The following is a 21,653-nucleotide window of genomic DNA, read 5'->3' as shown; positions in this document are numbered from 1 at the left end:
AAGCAAATATGTTCCATTTTGATCTCTGTTGACCTCATTGTCTATGTGAGCAGTTCATAAAACCAGTCTGTTAAACAAACCAAACAGGAATGGCTTTGTTTCGCAGAGGCAGGCTGTCATTTCCTCCTCCAAGTGAGCAAAGAAAGTCTCCATTCCAGACTTTATCACTGATGAGAGATGCTAGCTGCTATCAGCTGTCTACGAAAATAAAGTGCAATGAGACAACGAAGAGATACGGAACAGATAAATCTGGATCAGAGAGAGAGAGAGTAATCCAAAGCCATCCGTGGCCAGTGGACAGAATACAATTTCCACAGTATTAAGCAGGATTAAATTGCAGCTCTCATCTGTCATGACGACAACTGATCTCACAAACTGATTCTCTCTGTTATGTTCCCCTCACACACACTAACATCTCAGAGATAGGTCAGGTCAGTGATAATGAAGTTCATTTACTGATTTGTAGACATTCAGGTCTTGTTTCAAGGGCCTTAGCCACTATAGACACTGACAGATTCTTAAAATTTTAAAGTTTATTCTACCTAAATGAAAAATGCCTTTATCATTTACTCACCGTCATGTCTTTCCAAATTTGACTTCTATTGAGTCAGCTCTTTTCAATGAATCAGTTGATGTAGTTCACAATAACAAGAATGATTCCTTCACAAATCTTTTTCTCTAGTTCAACTCAAAAGATATTCTAACATCCAAAGTAATTTAATTCAGCATATCAAGAGCTATTTTTAATGCATATAATAAAAAAAAATTAAAGCAACATTTTAATTCACATATACAAATATTTTTAATATTAAAAGTGTATTTAAGATCATTTAAATAATAGGATATCATTGAAATATTTATATTTAAATATTTTAAAATATTTAATTTTATAAAATTTATAGGTGTGTATTAAATCATTTAAAAAAATTAATTTAAATATTTAAATAATTTAGATCATTTCAATAAATTAAATATTTGCATTTTATATAATTTAAATGTGCATTTGGGAATCAATTTAAATACTGACATCATTTAGGTAATTTTAAAATGTTTTATTTTATATAACTTAAATACTTGCAGTTTAGATAATTTAAATGTGTGAATTCTAGATCATTTAGGTAATTGGGTTTTTATAATTTAAACATGCACTATCGTCTTATAAATAATTGTATTTAATTTAATTTAAATATTTACATAATTTAGGACATTTCAATTATTTACATTTTATGTAACTTAAAAATAATTACATTCTATTTTAAATATGTTTTATATATTTGATAGTTTTATAGATAATATTAAATTAAATTTAAATATTTATATAAATTAAATCATTTTAATTTTATATAACAAGTATAAATCATTCAAATGTCTGAATTTTACGTAATTTAAACATTTGTATTTCATATAATTTAAACATTTGTATTTAGGTCATTTAAATAATTACGTTCTGTATTATTTAAATATATGTGTTTCAGATCGTTTGAATCTTTGTATTTTAAATGGACAGCTGAAATGAAGTGGCTGTGTCATGATTTGCATTAGTCCTGCCAAAGAGGTGCAGACATTATCCTGCTGTCCGTAAATGGTTCCTGGAGACTAGCATGTTTTAGGAACCATGAAAATGAATGAAAAAGATGTCTAAATCTGTGTTTCTGGAGCTGTGATTCATATTTTATATTAAGCTTTTAAAGAAGCTGCCTGGGGCAACACATGGTCAGATCATGATGAGTTAACACTTTACCTCTCTCAGCTTAACTCATGAGTTTTAGTCAATCAATGCTTTCAAGGGAGGGCTAAATTAGATCATCTTTCACTGGGTTAGAAATAACATCTCTGATAATGAAGATGTCACTGTCATGAGAGCGATGGTCACGGTGGCTTTGAAAGATGTGACATGAGTGTCAACCACATGGGATTTTGACTGTGGTTTTGTTGTCAGTGGGTGTTTGTCAAGTTATTCTGCTTATCTGTGGAAATACAACAATATGTTTCCACAGAGGCATGCACGGGTTAGAAAAGTTCACTGCTCACACCCTAGATACATGCATAATGTTTAGGGAAGCCATACAGCTTTGTAGTTCAAAAGAAACAGTGTAACGCAAGATAAAGAAATCCCAGTCCATGCCAGTATGTTTTTCAGAGATCCCATGAGAACAAGACACTTACTAATTGATCTGAATGAGTAGCAAGCGTGAATATTATCAGGACAGATTTCAAATGATCTGCAAATATGATTAACCTCATTAGATTCAGCAAGACCATCTGTATATTTGATTATGAGCAGTTTGATTGCTGTTGAATGGCTGCATTGCCTAAAATGTGGCAACTGTCTTATTGAGTGATTCACTGATTCATTCACATTCAGCCAATTCTTTCAGAAGTGAAACACGTTTTGTCTTTATGAGTGATTGAATCATTCATACAAGAGATTCAAAAACGCTGATAGATTCAGGAATTGATAGAAGCCAATGTTTTGCAGCTTGAAGTGGTTGAGCTGTGGTGTTGTTTGGATCTATTTTTGTTGAATGAACAAAAACAGACATAAAGTATCTGGGAATATTGTGTCTAAAATGTAATGTAATATTTAAAATACAGAGAGATTCTCATTTGCTGTTTGATGTTTAAAAGAGGCCAGTTTGAGTGTGATTTCTCAGGATTTTATGCTTGGTTTGTAAAAACAATGTAACTGACATTGTACACCACTTAACACTATACATAGGAGATTGTGGGACACATTGCATGGATGGTATAATATATAGTTATGAAATGGGTGTGTGAACATTATTATTTTGGATGGGTAGGATAGTAAATAGTCAGGGCTGTAATGATCAGATGAATACTGAGATGTAATAGGCTTTAGTTTTAGCTCATGTTCCTGATAGCTGCACACACACACCTAACCATCCACAATCTTGCCATTTTTGGTGACATTTTTTTTTTCCCATTTTGGGGAAGAGTATGATATGAGGGCTGTTTGAAGAGCCTGTCATTTCTCACGCTGTGCCACGCCTGCGATAATGAGCTATAAAATATGATGAGAGGGAAAGATATCACATCAGTTCTTTCACAGCAGCCTCCCTATTACTTTGTTTATTTGTTCCGATCTTTTCTCTCTTTTTTGGTGCCTTTTGCTTTATTCTGCCATCTTGAAATATTCTGTAATATTCCATTTCATACATAATGTCAAGAATATGCTGTTCATAGATAAAGAAGAGGTAGACAGGAACAACTTTTACATTTTATTTTTATAGATTTTATGTTTTGATTATGTTATTAGTCATATTTTGTTGTCCACAAGTTTATTTAATTGGTCATTCCAATTAAATTACTGTTAATATTCCTCAATTAAAATAAGGTCATAACAGCATGGATAATAATTAAAAAGAATCAGCAAAATGTTTCAGATGGTCATAGCATGTCACGCTTCATCACATTGAACTACCAATATCTCAACAGTGTTGAAAACCTTTCCTGTTGGGAGACCTTCATCCAACCCCTTACTAACAGGTAATTTGTCATCCTCCAAATATTTGAGCATAGACCTAATTACAGTTCCTTGCTTTCCCACTGGACAGTTCACCATCTCTGTGCTCAAGCTGTGAATATCACCATCTGAATCCACCAACTAACATGAATCTTGTTATCCCCATGGATAATGAATGACGGGCTCCACGTAACAGAGTGTTAGCCTACTGAATCTTTCATGGCCAGGCTTCTATGATTTGACGCATGTGTTGTATATTTGGCTTGATGTGGGTGCAGTGCACTTGAAGAGTCTTTTACCATGGCTGTCTTCTTGCTGCAGTGTGTTCTCTCTCAGGGAAAGCTCTCAAGGCCCTGCCATGCACAAATCAGCTCTTTTGTTATACACACATCATTCACCTGAGATGGCACGGATTGCAATGCTATTTTTGAGTTAGTAGCTCTAATCTTTCTATATGTTGTCAGTTTATGTACAGTTATTTTTGGTTATTCAGTTATTCACTTGTAACACACACTGAAAAATAATTAATGGTATAAAAAACTAAATTTCACCTTAAATACAAAGAGACAGCAAGTAAAACACTGAATTAAACATGACATTTTAAGTAGAAAGACTGAAATAGTCTACATATAGAAAAATATATGAGTACAGAGATTGACACACTTCACACTTAAAGGAATACTTCACATATATATTAAATTAAATACAATTAATTTTATTTATGTTTTATTAAATTAGATACAATTTATTTTATTTATTCATTTATTTATTTATTTTTTACTCTAATTGGATGGATTTAATTATTACCTTTTTAAATTAATATCTGGTAGATGTTTTACTGTATTTGTGAAAATTAGGGATTTATAAATCATCTGAAAGCTGTATAAATAAGCTTTCCATTGATGTATGGTTTATTAAAGTCGAACAATATTTGGCCGAGATACAACTATTTGAATATCTGGAATCTGAGGGTGCAAAAAAAAATCAAAATACTGAGAAAATTAAAAAGTTATAAAGTTGTCCAAATGAATTCTCAGCAATGCATATTACTAATCAAAAATTAAGTTTTGATATATTTACAGTAGGAAATTTACAAAATATCTTCATGGAACATGATCTTTACTTAATATCCTAATGATTTTTGGAATAAAAGAAAAATCGATAATTTTGACACATACAATAGTTTTTTTGTTTGTTTTTTTTTTGTTTGGTTTTTTTGGGCTATTGCTACAAATATACCCCAGCGACTTAAGACTGGTTTTGTGGTCCAGGGTCACATTTATATTTAGCCTGAATAACAAAGCAGTCATTGCCTTAACTCTCAAGTCCGCCTGATTGTCATAGAAACTATTGCCATTGTCATAGTAACTACTGCTCAGAAAGTACAGCTAGAAATGTTCTCTTGTATCAGTTTGCAAAGAGCCAAATGTCTCCCGCAGGCTTAATGAAAAAGGTATCAGATGAACCTGCAACTGATTCTTTTTGAGAAAAGCCCATCTGGAAAGACTGACCTTCAGTTGTCTTAGTCAAAAGGGAATGAGCCACTTTGTCGCAGATGCTGGTGGGCTGAGAAAATGCCAAATTGCACATTTACCTCAGTGGAGTCCTCTTCTGGACAATAAACAAATTCATTGTTATCCACACAGAACACACAAAAAAAAACCCCCCGAAGTGAATCAATCTTGAATAAAAACCCATTTAATAAGCTCTAGCAGTTTTGCACAGCGCTGTGCCATATTGCCCCTCTCATATAATGCACAGATGGAAAGTAATGTTTAACAAGACATGGGAATTTGGAGGGGAGTGCGCTGCCTCAAATAATTGCAGATTGATTTTTGCCCTAACAACAGTTTTCTAATAGGCCTTGTTTGGATCAATTCCTGAGGGAAATCACATTCTCTGTATTGTTGATGACCCTGAAGAATATTCACACAGACTGAATGTGTTTTACTCTTAAACCTTTGTTGTGTATCTCCCATCATGATTAATTTAATCTCTCCTTAAACTTAGCAGGTGTTAATGTGTTGCAATTTGTCGGATTTGCGCTGCAAAATGCACAAATTCAGCAATAATGAAATGCCTACCTGCATGTTAGAGCCGTTGTGCAGAGGTAAACACAGAGATTTGGCTGTTATAGCATGGTCCAGTTTGCACCTGTTGCTAGATGCTGTTGTAAGATTCTATCTCCAAGATGTAGCCATGTGAAATGCCTATTCAAAAACATATAACATTTCACAATATCTCCTCATAGATCATCAACATAGCATTTCCAGTTATCCTTTTGTGACACTGGTAACTAATCTTGCAGGCTATCAGCAAACAACATACTAACTTGCAGACTACTAGGCTAGCTGCATGCTTAGATGGCTTGCTAGTCCCATGCTTTGCAGGCTAATAGAATAATAGTATGCAAAGTTACAACTAACCAAACCAAAAATGTTTAAATTGACATGCTAACTTGCAGACTAATATGCTAGTGGCATGCTTAGATGGCTTGCTAATCAGCTACCCATATGCTTTGGAGTTTAATAGACTAGTGGTATGTAAAGCTAGTTGGCTAACCAAACCAAACATGTTAAATTTAACAATTTATAGCTTCTTTTTAATAATATAATGTGTGACAGATAATTTAAAAGTCATTCATTGTTGTGTTTACACAGTTAGCACAACATACAACACAAAGTTTTTTTGGATCAGGAACTAAGGCCTAAGTCATTAAATTACAGTAGATTTTTTGCTTGTTGACCACACTTATAAACATAAAATGGACTTTTTACCTTTGACATCACAGCTCAGGATAGTTAGTGGAGGTTTTAGGACTCACAAATAGAAATGTTAATGGCTAGCTCTCTGTTGTTATTGCAGACCACCATGATTAGCACACGTGCCTCCTGGCAATGTTTCATATTACTTTCCTGCTCTCTTTCTTCTCTCTGCTGTTCTGTCTGATTAAAGCCATAAAATCCCATAAATGTAATTAATTTAGACAAATCAGTGATTGAAAGAGTCTGACTATACATACATCATCTTCATGTCTTCTTCATCAGCATTAATTAATATGGAACAGGCTCATGTGACCTCGCCATTCATTATACGATTATTCAAATTCGCAATTCAAAGGATGATCCCACTTGTACCCTCTCGCTCCAACCAAAGAAATTTAAATTAAGGTTCCTGTTAAACTAAACTAATAACCCGCACACCAAATTCATGAATGTCTCAGCTAGCACCATTTCCTGTAATGAGTCCACAGGTCTTATAGGTAATAACTATCTATCTATCTATCTATCTATCTATCTATCTATCTATCTATCTATCTATCTATCTACAGCATCTGCAGTTGATACGTATTTATTTTTTGCAGTCAATATAGTTCTTTATATGGTTTGGATTTATTGTGTTTATTTTTACTGCCAATACACTCAAGCAACATTGTAGATATAAATTTTAAAAAAAATTTCCTTTCTTTCTGTAAAATAAAATCTCATCAAATCTTGTTGAACCAGTAAAACCAATTGTGAAACCAGCAGCTGTAATGGGACAGAGCTCTTTGATAGGTGCTATTCATCATAAAAAATAGACCAATTTACCAAACGGTTGATAAGGAAGTCTGGGCGCTACTCAAAGTATTGTTTTGTACCCCAAATCATATATTTTCATACCAGTGTGGTAAATAACAGTTTTGACAATAACTCCCCACAATGTCCTTGGCTTTATAAAGCATTAAGTTTTTTAGACCAGTGTCATTAGTGAGTACAGAATTCAAATGTATCCTTAATTTATATGCTTGATGTTGAAGCATTTATCCAAGGTTCCGTGTAACTGATTCAGTTTTGATTTCCATTTGCAGGCTCAGCATGTGGCCCAATGAGAGCTCTGAAAATCAAAGGTGATTAGAAGTGACCGACTGTCATCCTTACCGTCAAACTCAAGGGACCCGTTTGATTGGTGCCTTGAGGACCTCTCAAGATTTCTTTAAACACTCAAGCAGATCAAAAGAACACCAACACAAACCAACACAGCTACAGATTATGCCTATAGGCTCCGACGTGCAGTGTAGATAAGAATATCTCTGAAACCATGGCAGACCCCTATCACAACAACATTTACCACCAAGGAGATGGAGACAGCTATGGGACGTATGGACAGGGAGGACAGGATGGCTATGGATATCAGACTGACTACCCTCCACAGGAGGAAGACGCCGCCAGTGACGTCACCGAGGGACACGATGAAGAAGATCAAATGTATGAAGGGGAGTACCAGGGCATCCCCCACCCGGATGAGGTCAAGGCTGCCAGGAGGGCGGCAAGAGCGAAAGCGAGGACCGTAGCGGACGTCGTGTCAGATCAGGAGGAGCTTGCTGAACAATACGAGGACATCATGGAGGACTGTGGACATGGGAGGTTCCAGTGGACCCTGTTTGTGGTGTTGGGTCTGGCTCTTATGGCGGACAGCGTGGAGTGCTTTGTAGTAGCCTTGGTGCTACCCAGTGCAGAGAAAGACATGTGTTTGTCCCACGCTGAGAAGGGAATGCTGGGTAAGTCACTGTTTTAGTGTTCAGAATAGCATACTTACATAGTATTTCTGCAGTAAACACCTGAATGATCCACTAAATTAGCCAAAATGGGAAGTATAGTGCACTTAGGCTATAGGTACTGGTTTCCCATGATGCATTGCACTCAATCTTACATCTCCAGTACTAACCCTTATGAAAATTAACCATGGTTTTACTACAAATAAAAGCAAAAAAAAAAAATAAAAGAAAAAAAAAAAAAAAACATTGCTACTAGTTAAACCACTGAAACCACAAATTAGCCATGGTTTTGCTACACTAACCATAGGTATTTGTAGTAAAACTGTGGTTATACAAATGGTAATCATTATGCCAAAAAAATGTAGTTTACTAGTGTTTGAAATATTTAGCGCTGCATAATGTGTACGATTTCACATCATTTTGTAACAAAGCAGCCCGTATACAATGTACACTATGCAGTAGTGGTATGTAGTTAGCATTGTGCTAGCATTCCATTGTGTACATATCCATTGTGGAGAATTTTCTTAGTGTATATATTGATTTTTATGGTTGGAGGTCATGTGCTGATATCCTTTTTTCTGAATATTTTTTTCTAAAAAAGCAAAACCGCATGAATTAAATTTAGCTGATTATGGAGTCCTGAATGCTGTTCCATATGCACATGCTGACGAAAAGTTTTTGTGTAATTAATCCTAGTGATTTTGTGAATTGAGACAGACCTGAATGATGGTATACAGTCAATTTTAGCCAGCTGGTTCTTAAGGAGACCATCAAATTAAGAATGTTCTCAAATTAGCTAATGGGGCACTCGACGGCTGAGATTCATGCGGCTGGATTTCATGCTCGGTTTTACATCAATCCACTCTTGCTTAGTAAAGCAGTTGGGGGACCTGACTCGTTGGTTTTCAGGCAGACTAACACCTCAGAAAGAACAATTAAGCAAGACCAAGCAAGCATAGAAATTGTAGAAAGGGGTAGTTGTGCTTAATGTGCCCCAAACTGATTGTCCTTATATTTGAGACAGACACTTTGTAGTACTAGTGGAAAAAAATATTTATTTATTTTCGATTTGATTTGATTTGTCCATACTAAAAATTCATTTGTAATGCAGGACCTGAATTAACATTTATTATTAGTTTGATCTCACTTCAGAGAAACATTAGTCAAGAGATGCTTGATAATCCATAGATTTTTTATTATTATTATTCCAACAGGAAGAAAAATTTTAAGAATAAAGGCAATCTACAAATCTGTCTATTGGACTGAATTTTTCAAGGCACCAGTAGTGACAGAGTGGATAAGTTATATTGATGTGTGTGCAGAAGTAGCGTGTATGAGAGTAAAGACTGTCTGTGAGCGTCAGGGAGCCAGAATGAGCAAGCACTTTCCATCTTGCACACCCGTCGTGGAGAATAACTGTGTCAGCAGTAGCCCGACAGATCGATAGCTTCTCCTGACCTTGCTTTGATAGATAAATTGTGCCCACCTCCCCCTGCAGTCACCATCAGGTTACATTCATCACTCACTTTTTCATGTATTTCACATTACTATTGGGGTTGGTTCTGATATGACATCTTTGCAGAGACATTTTAGCTTCTTGCAGGTCTAGAACTGAGCATAGCATCTGGTCAGCCACTTTTACAGGTTTTTGTAGTTGTTTTCATTTTTGGCTCAACACTGCACCAGATTTTATGTTGGGTTGCTTGTCAACTGACTATTAAAGTGCAGTCACATTTACTGTTGTTTGGCGAATTTTCACTTGCAAAATCCAATCATTTCAATAGGAATATATGCGATTGGGAATTTGGCATGAGGGCAAATGAGGGCAAAAATTTAGCATCAGGTTCAGTTAGTTAGTCGTGTGAATTTGCCATGATTGCCAACAGAAAGCTGCTTTATTTGAAAGTGACTTCTGTGTAAGCTGAGTTTCATACATCGCTACACTGTTGATAGACAAAATTATCTTGTAAATTATAAAGCCTATTTATAGTCTCTGCATATTAAACTGAGACAGGTGAAAGTATTTTAGCATTGAAAAAATGCCACACCTCACCTTTAACTCTGGAAATGTAAACTGAAGTTGGCATGTAAATCTATATGACAATAAAAGAATGAAATCACCACATCGGCTTAGCCTTGGGCCCTCATTTTGGCTCTGAAACATTGTCACGATTGCGTGACTCTGCGGATTAAGGCTGAAAAATGGGATGCTGGGAGGATCCTCATGCTGAGCGGTGGGGGATAATGGCAACTCAGCTCCATATGTTGATCTGCTCATAGAGGACGGTGCTGTCACTCTCACACTAGTCTTACACCAAACTCCCTTCACCACATGACCATATGTACTCCACGCCAGACCTTCGTGCTTCATGCCTGTGCAACACTATAATTTTGAGGGGGAAATCTGCAGAATTATGCAGAATTGGTTTGATAAAATGAGTTAAAAGTACTACATTACTCTTAATGTTGTCTGAAAGCATAATAGAATTAGATAAAAATATTTATATTAAATGATTTAATTTAATAAATGCTTAATATTTATACCTGATATTTAACTGTTAAATATTTAACAATATTAAATATTTAATAAATTAAATAAAATACCAGAATATGAGTCCAGTATTTGTGCAAAGTCTTACAGATATTAACAATGACAGGGATTCTGTGATTTCTGGATGTAATAAGTCTGAAGTATAACTGTAATGTTTGTTCAATTGGTGAACACTTTTATCCAAAGCAACTTGTGTGAAAAAGTCATAGTTTCCCTGGGGAGTGAACCCTACAGCCATTTGCTAACGTTTGAGCTAGAAAAATAGCTTTAATGTTAAATTGTGAGTACAATTAAACCTTTAAAACTTCTATTGTATTCCTATGGTAATAATCTTGCCCTTCAAAAAGGAATAAATCTACTGGCATAATAATAACATGCTTCCACTGTCATTGTACAACATTTACACAAAGGTTCAAATTGAATGCCCGCTCTTTCACTGCGCTCTTAAGTGAGCACCCCACTGACAGGTACATTCACTAAACCTGTCACGTCAGCCAAATTGCACACCTGTGAGCCCTGCTATAGTTTCTGAACACCAACTCGCACTCATTAAGACTGACCAGGAGTGCAAAATCTTCTATTGCAATCACTTAACCTTGTGACTGCTCATTTGACGCTCCTTTCCCTCCATTTCCGAGATACATTAGCTTAAATTGATTGTGGTTGCTTGAGTTCTGAACTTACATATTTCTATGTCATTTAAAAACACATGTAGATACTATTGAATCTCATTAGAGAAGAGTGATTGAAAGTAAACAATGCAAAGTAAATTTATTTTGGGGTGATGAGAAACTTAATGCATACTTACAAAGAGGGAAAGAGGTAGAGAATGCCCCCTAGAGGCGCTGTAAAATAGAGGAGAGGTAAAATATGTGTACTTAAAATGTTTTATAATATTTTATATATTATAAAATTAAAATATTATATAAATATAACTACTGTGTGTCAGTCTGTCTCACGTGGTTTATCTTTTCTTCTACAGGTTTGATAGTTTTCCTGGGAATGATGTTCGGTGCATTTATTTGGGGTGGCCTGGCTGATAAAGTCGGTCGACGGAAATGTTTGATTATCGTTCTGGCCATGAACTGCATCTCTGCCTTCTTCTCCTCATTCGCACAGGGATACGGCTTCTTCCTGTTTTTCAGGCTGGTCTCTGGAATTGGGTAAGCTGGAGAGAAAAAGAAGAGAAGGAGTGGTATATCAAAAATAAAATCTGCCCTCCACCTTGGAAGCCATATAATTGCTTGACAATAAGTCATTGCTTTCCATTAGAGGTCAAGCCCTTGTGTAAATCAGGCATGTCCAGGCTCAAGCCCTTCTCCCTCAGCTCAACTTGTAATTTAAACCTATCAATGCTGGGTGGTAATTACAGGACTGATTCATGGGGAACTCTCAATCTAGCTGCCTCTGGTCATATTTTCAAACTATAATACCCTTAAGACTACATCATGACATTAAAGGTCTCGTCAGTATGCTCTCGTGGCCATTTACAGGTTTTGTGGACAAGAACGAGCTAATGAATAGGAATGCAGATAGGAATAAATGCATTGTAAAAGAACTGCGGCCATTTGTTGTCTTGCAGGATCGGGGGCTCCGTCCCAATCGTGTATGCGTACTTCTCTGAGTTCCTGCAGATGGATAAAAGAGGAGAACATCTCAGCTGGCTCTGCATGTTCTGGATGATGGGGGGCATCTACGCCTCCTTCACCGCCTGGGGCATCATCCCTCGATATGGTACATGCATATACCTTCTATATGTAAAGCGGTTTATGGATAAAGCCAGCCCCTTTTTTTTTGTTGTTTGTTGTTTTTTGATATTTTTTTGGTGTGGTTTTTGTGTGTGGGCAGAGTTTTAGTTTTACAGATGTGGAGTGTTTTTTTTGTTGTGTGCTCTCCCAGCTATAGCAGCTTTTCTTGGGCTAATGTTCATGCCTGAGAGCCCACGCTTCCTACTGGAGGTACATATCTGAAATATACAATAGCGCTGTTCCAACACCTAGTGAGCTGACTTGCTGTCTACTGCCTACACAAATAGCTGCTTTCTAAGATAGCATCATAACATGTTGTGGTACCTTATAAGGTTCTTCATGGAGAGCGACTTGCACCACACAAATCTGATTGCCACCTGAGTTTGACGTCAGCATGTTGCTAAGCTAACCAAGTGACACTCTAATAAGCACGAAACTACACAGCACACACAAATATTAATTCAAAATAAAAGCTTTCATTTGAAATACATTTTGTAAGGTTGCAAATGTCTTTACTAATAAGCACGATCAATTAAATGCATTTTTGCAGAATAAAAGTATTAAATTATTTAAACAAATAAATCAAATTCAAAATAAAAGCTTTCATTTGAAATACATTTTGTAAGGTTGCAAATGTCTTTGAGTAATATTCACACAGCGATGAGAAAACAATATCCATCTCTTCCAGAATGCTAAACATGATGAGGCCTGGATGATCCTAAAACAGGTTCATGACACCAACTGGAGAGCCAAAGGAGAACCTGAGAGAGTGTTTACTGTAAGTTTAATGTTTTTCAAGAGCTGATTTGATGTTTGGAGTAATATGTAATAAATGTTGTCTTAGGTCTACATCATGTAGACCTAAGTCTTTTTTTTATCATAATGCCTCATGGATAATGAATCCTTTTATCCAGGTAACTCATATCAAGACTCCAAAGACACAGGAAGATGAGTTCATTGAGATTCAGACTGCAACTGGAACTGCTTTCCAGAGATGGGTGGTTCGAACTTTGACACTAACCAAGCTGGTAAACCATAAAGCTAACAGTTCAATTAACTTAATGTTCTTCAATACTTAATATTAATATAAGCTGTTTTTGTGTGCAGGTCATGAAAAATGTTTTGTCCCTCTTCGGTCGTGATCTAAGACTCGCTACTCTGCTAATGGCCATCATATGGTTCACAATGGCATTTAGGTAAACCCCTTTGCTAATTACTAATAATTCTTGTGTCCTGAAACACTGGTGCATTGACTATTTTATTAAACACTTCTTAAGTTAAAGTGTGTGACTTTAGTGCCTCTAGTGTCAGCAAATAGAATTGCAACACATTGGTTGGAAAAACAGATAGTTCCACCTCCAAACTTGCCCCACTGGTGGAGTTTTCACACTTAGAAAACTAAACATTTCATTGCTTCTCTTTCTTGTGGTATATTTCAGTTTTTACGGGCTATCAGTGTGGTTTCCTGACATGATCAAACACCTCCAGCATGAGGAGTATGAATCCAAGGTCAAAGTATTTAATCGGGAAAAGGTGGAGCAATTTCATTTCAACTTCTCTTTGGAGAACCAAGTCCATAAAGAGGGAGAATACATCAATGATAAGTACGCTGACAAAAACGCCATCTGCGACATCCAATATCAACAATATTCTTCTCTTAATGGTCAGGCTGTAGTAGTATCTCAACGTGTGCTTTCATGCAGGTTCATCAACATTGAGATGAAGTCTGTGAAGTTTGAAGACTCCTTATTTGAGGACTGCTACTTTGAGAACATCCGATCCACAGACACCATCTTTGAGAACTGTACCATCCGCAGTACTGTGTTTTACGACACAGGTAAGAGATCTTACCTACAATCCAGAGATGTTTTAATGCATTGGGCCTCATAGTTTCTTAATTTCCACAGATTTATATGAGGAAAAGTTCATTGACTGTACATTAGAGAACGTCACTTTCCTGCACAACAAGAAAGGATGCCATTTAGACTATGAGGAGGAGAACGATGTCCTCATCTACTTGGTCAGCTTCTTAGGCAGCTTAGCTGTGCTGCCTGGAAATATCATCTCAGCACTCTTCATGGACAAGATTGGACGAATCAAGATTATAGGTGAGCTGAACTGCTACCTAGATGGCTACAAACCTTAGCTTAGCTTAAGTTTTAGATCTAGTAGCTTGCAATCTAAGTGGCTAATGTTGTTTCTAACTAAGAAGAGCCTGTGAAAACTTTGTTTCTCTCTCTCTGCAGGGGGTTCAATGCTTATTTCTGCTGGCTGCACCTTTTTTCTTTTCTTGAGCTTTAGTCAGGCAGCCATCATAGCCTGGCAGTGTCTGTTTTGTGGCGTTAGCGTAGCAGCGTGGAACGGCATTCAAGTCATCACCGTGGAACTCTACCCAGCTTCAAAAAGGTATAACTAATATACAATTTTGAGAAATTTTCATATTTTAATGTTTAGTTATTTTAGCTTTATTTCAAGTCAATAGTTTTAGTTAATAACAACACTGGTATGTAATTGCATATTTAAGCAATTAAATACATGTTGCTTATAACCTTTGTGTATTGGAGCATAGATACAATGTCCAGGCCAATTGTAGTCTGATTAACATACATGCTAAACTAAGCCGAGTTACAATCACATTATCAGTCTGATTTCACAAAAAAATGGCCTACATGTAAAAACACATACTGTCTTTTCATTGCCTGGTTTCGACTTCTCTTACAGAGCCACAGCGTTTGGAGTCTTAAATGCCATTTGTAAGTTCGCGGCTATATTGGGAAGCTCAATCTTTGCCTCATTCGTAGGCATTACCAAAGTCATCCCCATTCTGCTGTCCTTCGGTGCTCTGGTCGGTGGTGGAGTGTTGGCCCTGAAACTGCCTGAGACCAGAGAGAAGGTCTTGCTGTGAAAATTTGAAGCTGAAGGTTTGGTCCAAGCCATTATATTTAACCATTAGTGTGGAGAAAACAACTGCTGGCATGTGTAAAATTGGGCTTATTCAAGAGGGAAAAAAAAACTTAAACTCATAATATATGATATTAAACTCTAATATTCAAAAACTAGAAGGATCAAATGATGGAGCTACCCCTAGTCAGATATTAATGTATAAATATGCCTGATATTTCATATACAGTAAGTTAAAGGCCTGTTGGGTCAAATGGAGCCTCAAAAAATATCTGCACTAGTTATATAGTTTCAGAAAAATCTACAGTGATTATTATAGAGCAAAAACCTCCAGTGAAAAATACAGTTTGTTCCATCTTGCTTGGATGGGGTTATCAGAGTCATGGAAGTCTCAATCCTGTGCCATTTCTTGGTCAAAAAATTCAGGTACTGTTGAAGATTTTCTTTTTATCTTATTCTATAGCTTGTAATTTGCTATCGTCTCACCCTCTGCCTTTGCTTATAATGTAACCTCCACTGATAAAAGGTGTATTTTTGTCCTGGTGTTTGCAAGTGTCCTACTATATGTCAAGAGATCAATCTCAATGTGTCGCTGTGCATTCGGATGCTTGGTGCAGAATGTGCGCTTGTGTTTGTTGGGTCACTGCAGAAACCATTATGTGTGCTTCCTCCGTTTTCTAGTTTTGCTTTATTACCTGTAAATTGCCCAAACTGGTGGAGCACTGGACAAAGATCACCTCACTTTACCTTGCCTTTCACTAAATGTGTTGTTTCTTAGTGCTCTCTCACTCTCTTTCTCTATCACCCTGTTATTTTATTAATTTTTTTCATTCTGTGAATTCTGAAAAAGTGGGAGGGTTTGGTCACTTTGGATTTGAGCTTCACAGAGCCACATATCTGTACATGCTGTTGACTGAGTTGCATGTGTGTAATTTACCAAGTAATGTTGTGTCTTTTCTCAATGTGTTGTCTGGATGATGATGTAATGTATGTCTCACTGCAAATAAAACTGGTTAGACCATACTAGTCATTTGGTAACCTGTATCATTTTAGTTTTCATGAGCTGGTTATAGGCCCTTTTAAGGGAACGGTACACAAAAAATGAAATCTCAGTTCATGTCGTTCCAAACCTGCATGACTTTCCTAACACAAGATAGGATGATATTTAGAAAAATGTCTATACAATATTATTTTTAGACCCCTTTGACTTCCATTGTATGTCCAAAAAAACAGTATTTTGTGTTTTACAGAAGCAATAAAGCCATACAGGTTTGGAATGACATGAAAGTGAGTAAATAATGACATGATTTTTTGTTGAACTATCCCTTAAAGTATTTGAAGCTGTCACCTGTGTAACCAATGAACAAAGACGTGCATGCACACTATATTACTGTTTTGCTTTGAAAACCAAATTATGAACAGTACATGCACCAAAATGAAATCTGTACATCTGAATATGGATGCCAGTTTCTGCCATGGAATGAAAAAATAAATAATGTAAATGTGAATTATCTCACAATTCTGTCTTTTTCTTGAAATCTTTTTCTTGAGTTTATATCTCACAATTCTGAATTTTATCTCACTATTCTGAGATATAAAATTCTGACTTGCAAGATATAAAATTGGAATTGCAAGATTGAGATATAAACTCAGAAATGTGAGATTCTAAGAAGAAAAGTTGGAATTGGGAGATAAACTTGCAACTGTGAGGAAAAAAATGTAGAACTGTGAGATTAAAAACTCGCAATTGGCTTTTTTTTTGTGGCATTCCTGTAATATTGGACAGATCCATTTGTTGGAGATGGAATGAAAACTTTCTCATTATGCATAATTAATGATAAACTCTGTGTAATTGATTCTAAGTTTGTTTGTGAACACTTGCTTCTTCATTTTTATCGTATATTTATTTGGAAATATTTTCTGGCTGTCACAGAAATAATTCATTTTATGTTTTCCATTCTGATGTTTTTGTTTTGTGACCGTACATTATGAATTACAAAAAAAATAAACATTCATGTGATTCGCACAGTTTGTGTTGGGCTTTTATTTTTTTTTTATTTTTTGGCTGAATACTTTCTTCTGCCTGCCAGTTCATTCTGTCTTGGGGTTTGAGCTACTGTGTGAAAGATGTAACAGCAAGACCCGGGAAACAGAGCTGGAGTCCCTTTTTTCGCTTGGTTGAGAGGTTTTAGTTTGCAGACAAGCTATTCCTCACGGTCACTGAAGCTGTGGAAGTGGGTGGGAATATGAGTGCAAAGATCATTTTACATGCAGATTCTGGATCAAAAATGTGTGAATAACAATAAGATTTATATGATGATGCTGTACTTACAGTATGTAGTGTACCTCTTGTCCTTTTTTTAAAAAAACTGGGCACAACATACTGGTGTCGTTCTCACAATGCAATGTCATGTTTCTCCTGATTTGCAGCACCTCTGTCTCAAGATATTTTGTTATGATTCACACTCAGGGTGCAAAAAAAGGCTGCAAGCCACGAGAGGAGGGAAAAAAAGAGAGAACATCGTCGTTCCCATGGGAATGTTAAGAGGACAATTTGGATAAAAGTTATTGCTTTAAATGTTAGGACTGAATAGATACATGTGCCTTCATAGAATAAAGTTTTTTTTTTTATCCTTTTAAGATGGTGAACACTTTGGTCTTATAAGACTGTGAACTAATAGATGCTAACAGTCTCGCCCACCGGGACTCTAAGGTGCCAAAGACCACCACAGTCCTGGCACCTCTCAGCTCCCAGAGCGTGAGATCAGGGTTCAGTCAGTTCACATCACAAAGGTCATACCAAGGCCTTGAAAGGACAAGTCATAGTGCAAGAATCATAGTAGCAGAGATGTTTCAAAAACCTGCTTCAAATATCACAAATATCAAACTATATAAATTTGAAGTAATATTTTTTTAAATGTTTTTAAAGGAGTCTCTTATGCTCATGAAGCCTATGGATCAAAAATAAAGTAAAAACAGTAATATTGTGAAATATTATTACAATTTAAAATAACGGTTTTCTAAATGCAATTTATTCCTGTAAATTTTCAGCAGCCATTACTCCAGTCTTTAGTGTCACATGATCCTTCAGAAATGATTCTATGCTGTTTGTTTGTTTGTTTTAGTCTAAAGCCTTCCTGGAAAAGTCAGTTAAGTTTATAACTTATTTAACCACACAAAATTAAACTAAAAATACACAAAGGCAAATATTGCATTCATAACACCAGATGCTTTGTTGATATTTTTATAAATATTAGATAAACATATTGAACAAAATTATAAATCTAAAGCATAAAAATAAAAACATTCTATGTAAAATAACCATTAGAAATGTTTTAATATCAAAATTTGTATACACATATTATCTTTCGGTCCCCTACTGAAATAGATGCTTCTGAAAATCTTTTAATTGTGTTGATGGTTATTGTTGAATATGGTGGATAAAAGTGCACTTGAATGATTCTGAGAAGATGAACCCTTGACTTGAGCTCGGCGAGGTCACAGAGACTCTCATGAACTGGGTCTCACAAGTTTAGCACCTTGTAGTTCTCAAGGTGCCACGTTAAGGTGCCAGTCTAAACAGTGGCATTTCAAAGTTCCCACACTCACCTTCAAAAAGACTAAAAATGGATTGAAAAAGTGTAGTGTAGTGAAGAAAGACATTTTCTAATCATTTTAGTGATTTTGTAGCCTAATGCACTATGCTAGTCAATGCCATGCTAATGCTAATCAAAGGTTTTCTTTTTTTTTTTTAAAAAGGAATAATGTAAGAATTTTACAGTTTACATATCAATAGGCTTGATTTTTTCAAATATCTTTTCAATGACAGTATATTAGTGTGATGGCTGGCTCTTAATATTGTTTAGCTAGCCTCATTAGCTCACTTACATGTGTGGTGTGAAATTCCATTAAAGGTTCACACAGACAACAGAGCAGTGCTTTTGCCTTTAATGTGACCCATTAGAGGTGTCACCTAACACCTTGGCTGTGAGAGAATGACCTGAGTCGCTATCCCCATACAACTGTGACCTATTGACCGCATTTCATCATCTGGAGCTGGGTTTCTTAGAAGCAGGGTATAGATTTATCCTTTATTTGTTTATCAGTGTCTATCCAACTTTGCATTTGTGTACTTTCTTTGAATCATTTTTGCCATGTTTATTTGACATTTAAAAAAAAGTATTTTATTATGTCATTTTTAGTTTTCAAAAATAGGTGATAATTTGTTCGATAAAATTATGTGACTAATTATTCGAAGTTTACATGTTTTTCAAAGTTGACTGTAGGACAGAAATATTGGTTTATATTTTTTATATATATAATTTTTAGATATTTATTATCAATTTGTTTTATAAATATTATATAAAATTAAAAAAAAAACATTTATTTTGATATAATTTAATATAATAAAAATTATTGCAATATAATAAATAATAATACATAATTTAAGTAATTTATTATGTTAATTGGAAATTTGGATTAATGATAAAATGTTTCAAATCAAATTTATATTTTTTGTATTATTCTCATATAATATTTATATAATGCACAATATTATATATTTATATATAATATTTAATGTATATACAACACATTTTTATTTTACTTAATATGTTTGAATTCAATAAAATACAATTTCATATAATAATATAATTTAAAAAAATCTACTTTTTTTATTATTCTTATTTTTTATATTATATTATATTTACAATTTTATATTATTCTGTATTACATACAGTATTATATGCCATCATGTTTATTGGCTGCTTTATTTTTTTACTTCATGAGAAATTCTAATTAATATGCAATAAATCTGTATATTTATATATTATATTATTATATATTATATATACAGCATTACAATAAATTATGATTATTAAGCAATAAATCTGCTTTTTTTTATTTGCCAAGTTTAGCATATTTTTTTTTTGAAAGCATCAGTTTATTGTGTTTCTATTTATGGATTGAAAATAATCCAAATAACACTGGAGGGCTTGATGTTAAAAACAGTAGTGAAGGGGAGAAAAAGTTCATGTTGGGTAGGAGTGAAAAATCACACATTACCTGCTGACTCATATCTGTATAGGTTCCCACATCAGGGCTGGACTTCTCTCTCTCACTGAAGTCTGGTCTGGGACAGACAGCGGTGGGCTGGAGAGGCCTGCAGAGGTGTCACTTCACACCTCTGAGGCCCGAGCCTACTATAAAGCCTCCCTCCAGCAAACCCTCCAGCATCACTGACTCTCTCAAACAACACAGAATGGACGTCTCTTCTCCTTTCTTCAGCTACTTCACACAAAACTCCTGGAGCTGCCCGAGTTCAGACTCTGAATTCTACAACATCTCGTCTCCTGAAGCAGTTTCTCCTACTTCCTACATGGACTTCTCTCCTTCAGCTCAGCTTCAAAACAATTCTTCTCCACCTCCCGAAGGTGCAAAGACTCCCATGACGGGCTCCCTAAATCAGGACGGCTCACGTTCTCATGTTGGGACTAGAAGAAGGCGCTCCAAAAACCCGAGCAAGCAAAGACAGAGCGCCAGCGAGAAGGAGAAGCTCAGAATGAGGGATTTGACCAAAGCTCTCCACCACCTCAGGACTTACTTACCTCCTTCCGTAGCTCCTGTCGGCCAAACCTTGACGAAGATCGAGACCCTTCGCCTCACCATCCGCTACATCTCCTATCTGTCTGCTCAACTAGGCCTCAGTGAGGAGTCTCTCTGCCAGATGAGGGACCTGAGAGCTCCTAGATACCAAGAATCACCTCAAAGTCAGGGCTATTCAACTCCAGAGTACTGGGGACTCAGCACATCACATCAAGAACTGTCTCAAAGCACCTTCAGACCTTCAGAGCATGTGTTGAGGAAGACAGAGATGGACACTCATCAGGTCTGCATGAACATGGAAACACCTGCTTATGATGATTCCTTCAACTCCAGCTCCGAATCTCTTCTGGAAGGCCCTTTGCATGCAGATACAGCCCCAACATACCAGGTGTGTACTTTGTTTAACACATATATATTTTAAATGAAGAATTCTGAATATGTATGATGCATATTGTGTTAGCTTTTTTTAAAGATGAATATTTTGGTTTCAAAATAAAATAAACATACATTTTCCTCTCTCTTTTTAGAACTACAACAAAGCTGTCCACTGTCCAATTGCACCGGAATTCTGGGGATGAAACGCCCATCTGACTTTTCATATATTTAAAACATTATATATATATATAAATATATATATATATATATATATATTATATATATATATATATATATATATATATATATATATATATATATATAGTGGACACCACTGTACAGTATTTAATGTATTTTAATATATTGTTTTTTCTTTTTTTAAGATTTCTATTTTAATATTATATATTTTGTATCTTATCGTTTTTGTACAAAAGTTATACTAATTTATTGATA

The 21,653-nt window shown here is 35.5% G+C and overlaps 2 protein-coding genes across 2 annotated transcripts in view; both read left to right on the top strand.

Moving 5' to 3' along the window:
- LOC109059432 (synaptic vesicle glycoprotein 2B-like) overlaps positions 1-15,322 on the top strand; it is a 28,181-nt gene extending 12,859 nt beyond the window's left edge. The window contains 11 exon segments of the mRNA XM_042715160.1: positions 7,335-8,024; positions 11,555-11,735; positions 12,155-12,530; positions 13,009-13,098; positions 13,235-13,348; positions 13,428-13,516; positions 13,760-13,924; positions 14,024-14,157; positions 14,228-14,428; positions 14,567-14,726; positions 15,042-15,322. Of these exon segments, the coding sequence (XP_042571094.1) occupies positions 7,565-8,024; positions 11,555-11,735; positions 12,155-12,530; positions 13,009-13,098; positions 13,235-13,348; positions 13,428-13,516; positions 13,760-13,924; positions 14,024-14,157; positions 14,228-14,428; positions 14,567-14,726; positions 15,042-15,225 (2,154 nt within the window). The 5' untranslated portion in view covers positions 7,335-7,564 and the 3' untranslated portion in view covers positions 15,226-15,322.
- A 4,932-nt stretch (positions 15,323-20,254) lies between these two features.
- On the top strand, positions 20,255-21,417 carry LOC109059422. The gene is made up of 2 exons (XM_042715954.1): positions 20,255-21,213; positions 21,353-21,417. Exons 1-2 carry the CDS (start codon positions 20,482-20,484, stop codon positions 21,401-21,403), a joined length of 783 nt encoding a protein of 260 aa, XP_042571888.1. The 5' UTR covers positions 20,255-20,481; the 3' UTR covers positions 21,404-21,417.
- The last annotated feature ends 236 nt before the right edge of the window (positions 21,418-21,653 follow it).

Source organism: Cyprinus carpio, chromosome A25, assembly GCF_018340385.1.
Source record: "Cyprinus carpio isolate SPL01 chromosome A25, ASM1834038v1, whole genome shotgun sequence".
Taxonomy (NCBI): domain Eukaryota; kingdom Metazoa; phylum Chordata; class Actinopteri; order Cypriniformes; family Cyprinidae; genus Cyprinus; species Cyprinus carpio.
The sequence above is the reverse complement of the archived record's forward strand: the minus strand, read 5'-3'. Positions and strand labels throughout refer to the sequence as shown.

What these genes read in the sequence shown, in the direction of transcription:
- LOC109059422 (XM_042715954.1), top strand. Translation starts at nt 20,482, where the DNA reads ATGGACGTCTCTTCTCCTTTCTTCAGCTACTTCACACAAAACTCCTGG. An exon ending in ATACAGCCCCAACATACCAG is followed by an intron (nt 21,214 to 21,352) that starts GTGTGTACTTTG and finishes CTCTCTTTTTAG; the next exon opens with AACTACAACAAAGCTGTCCA.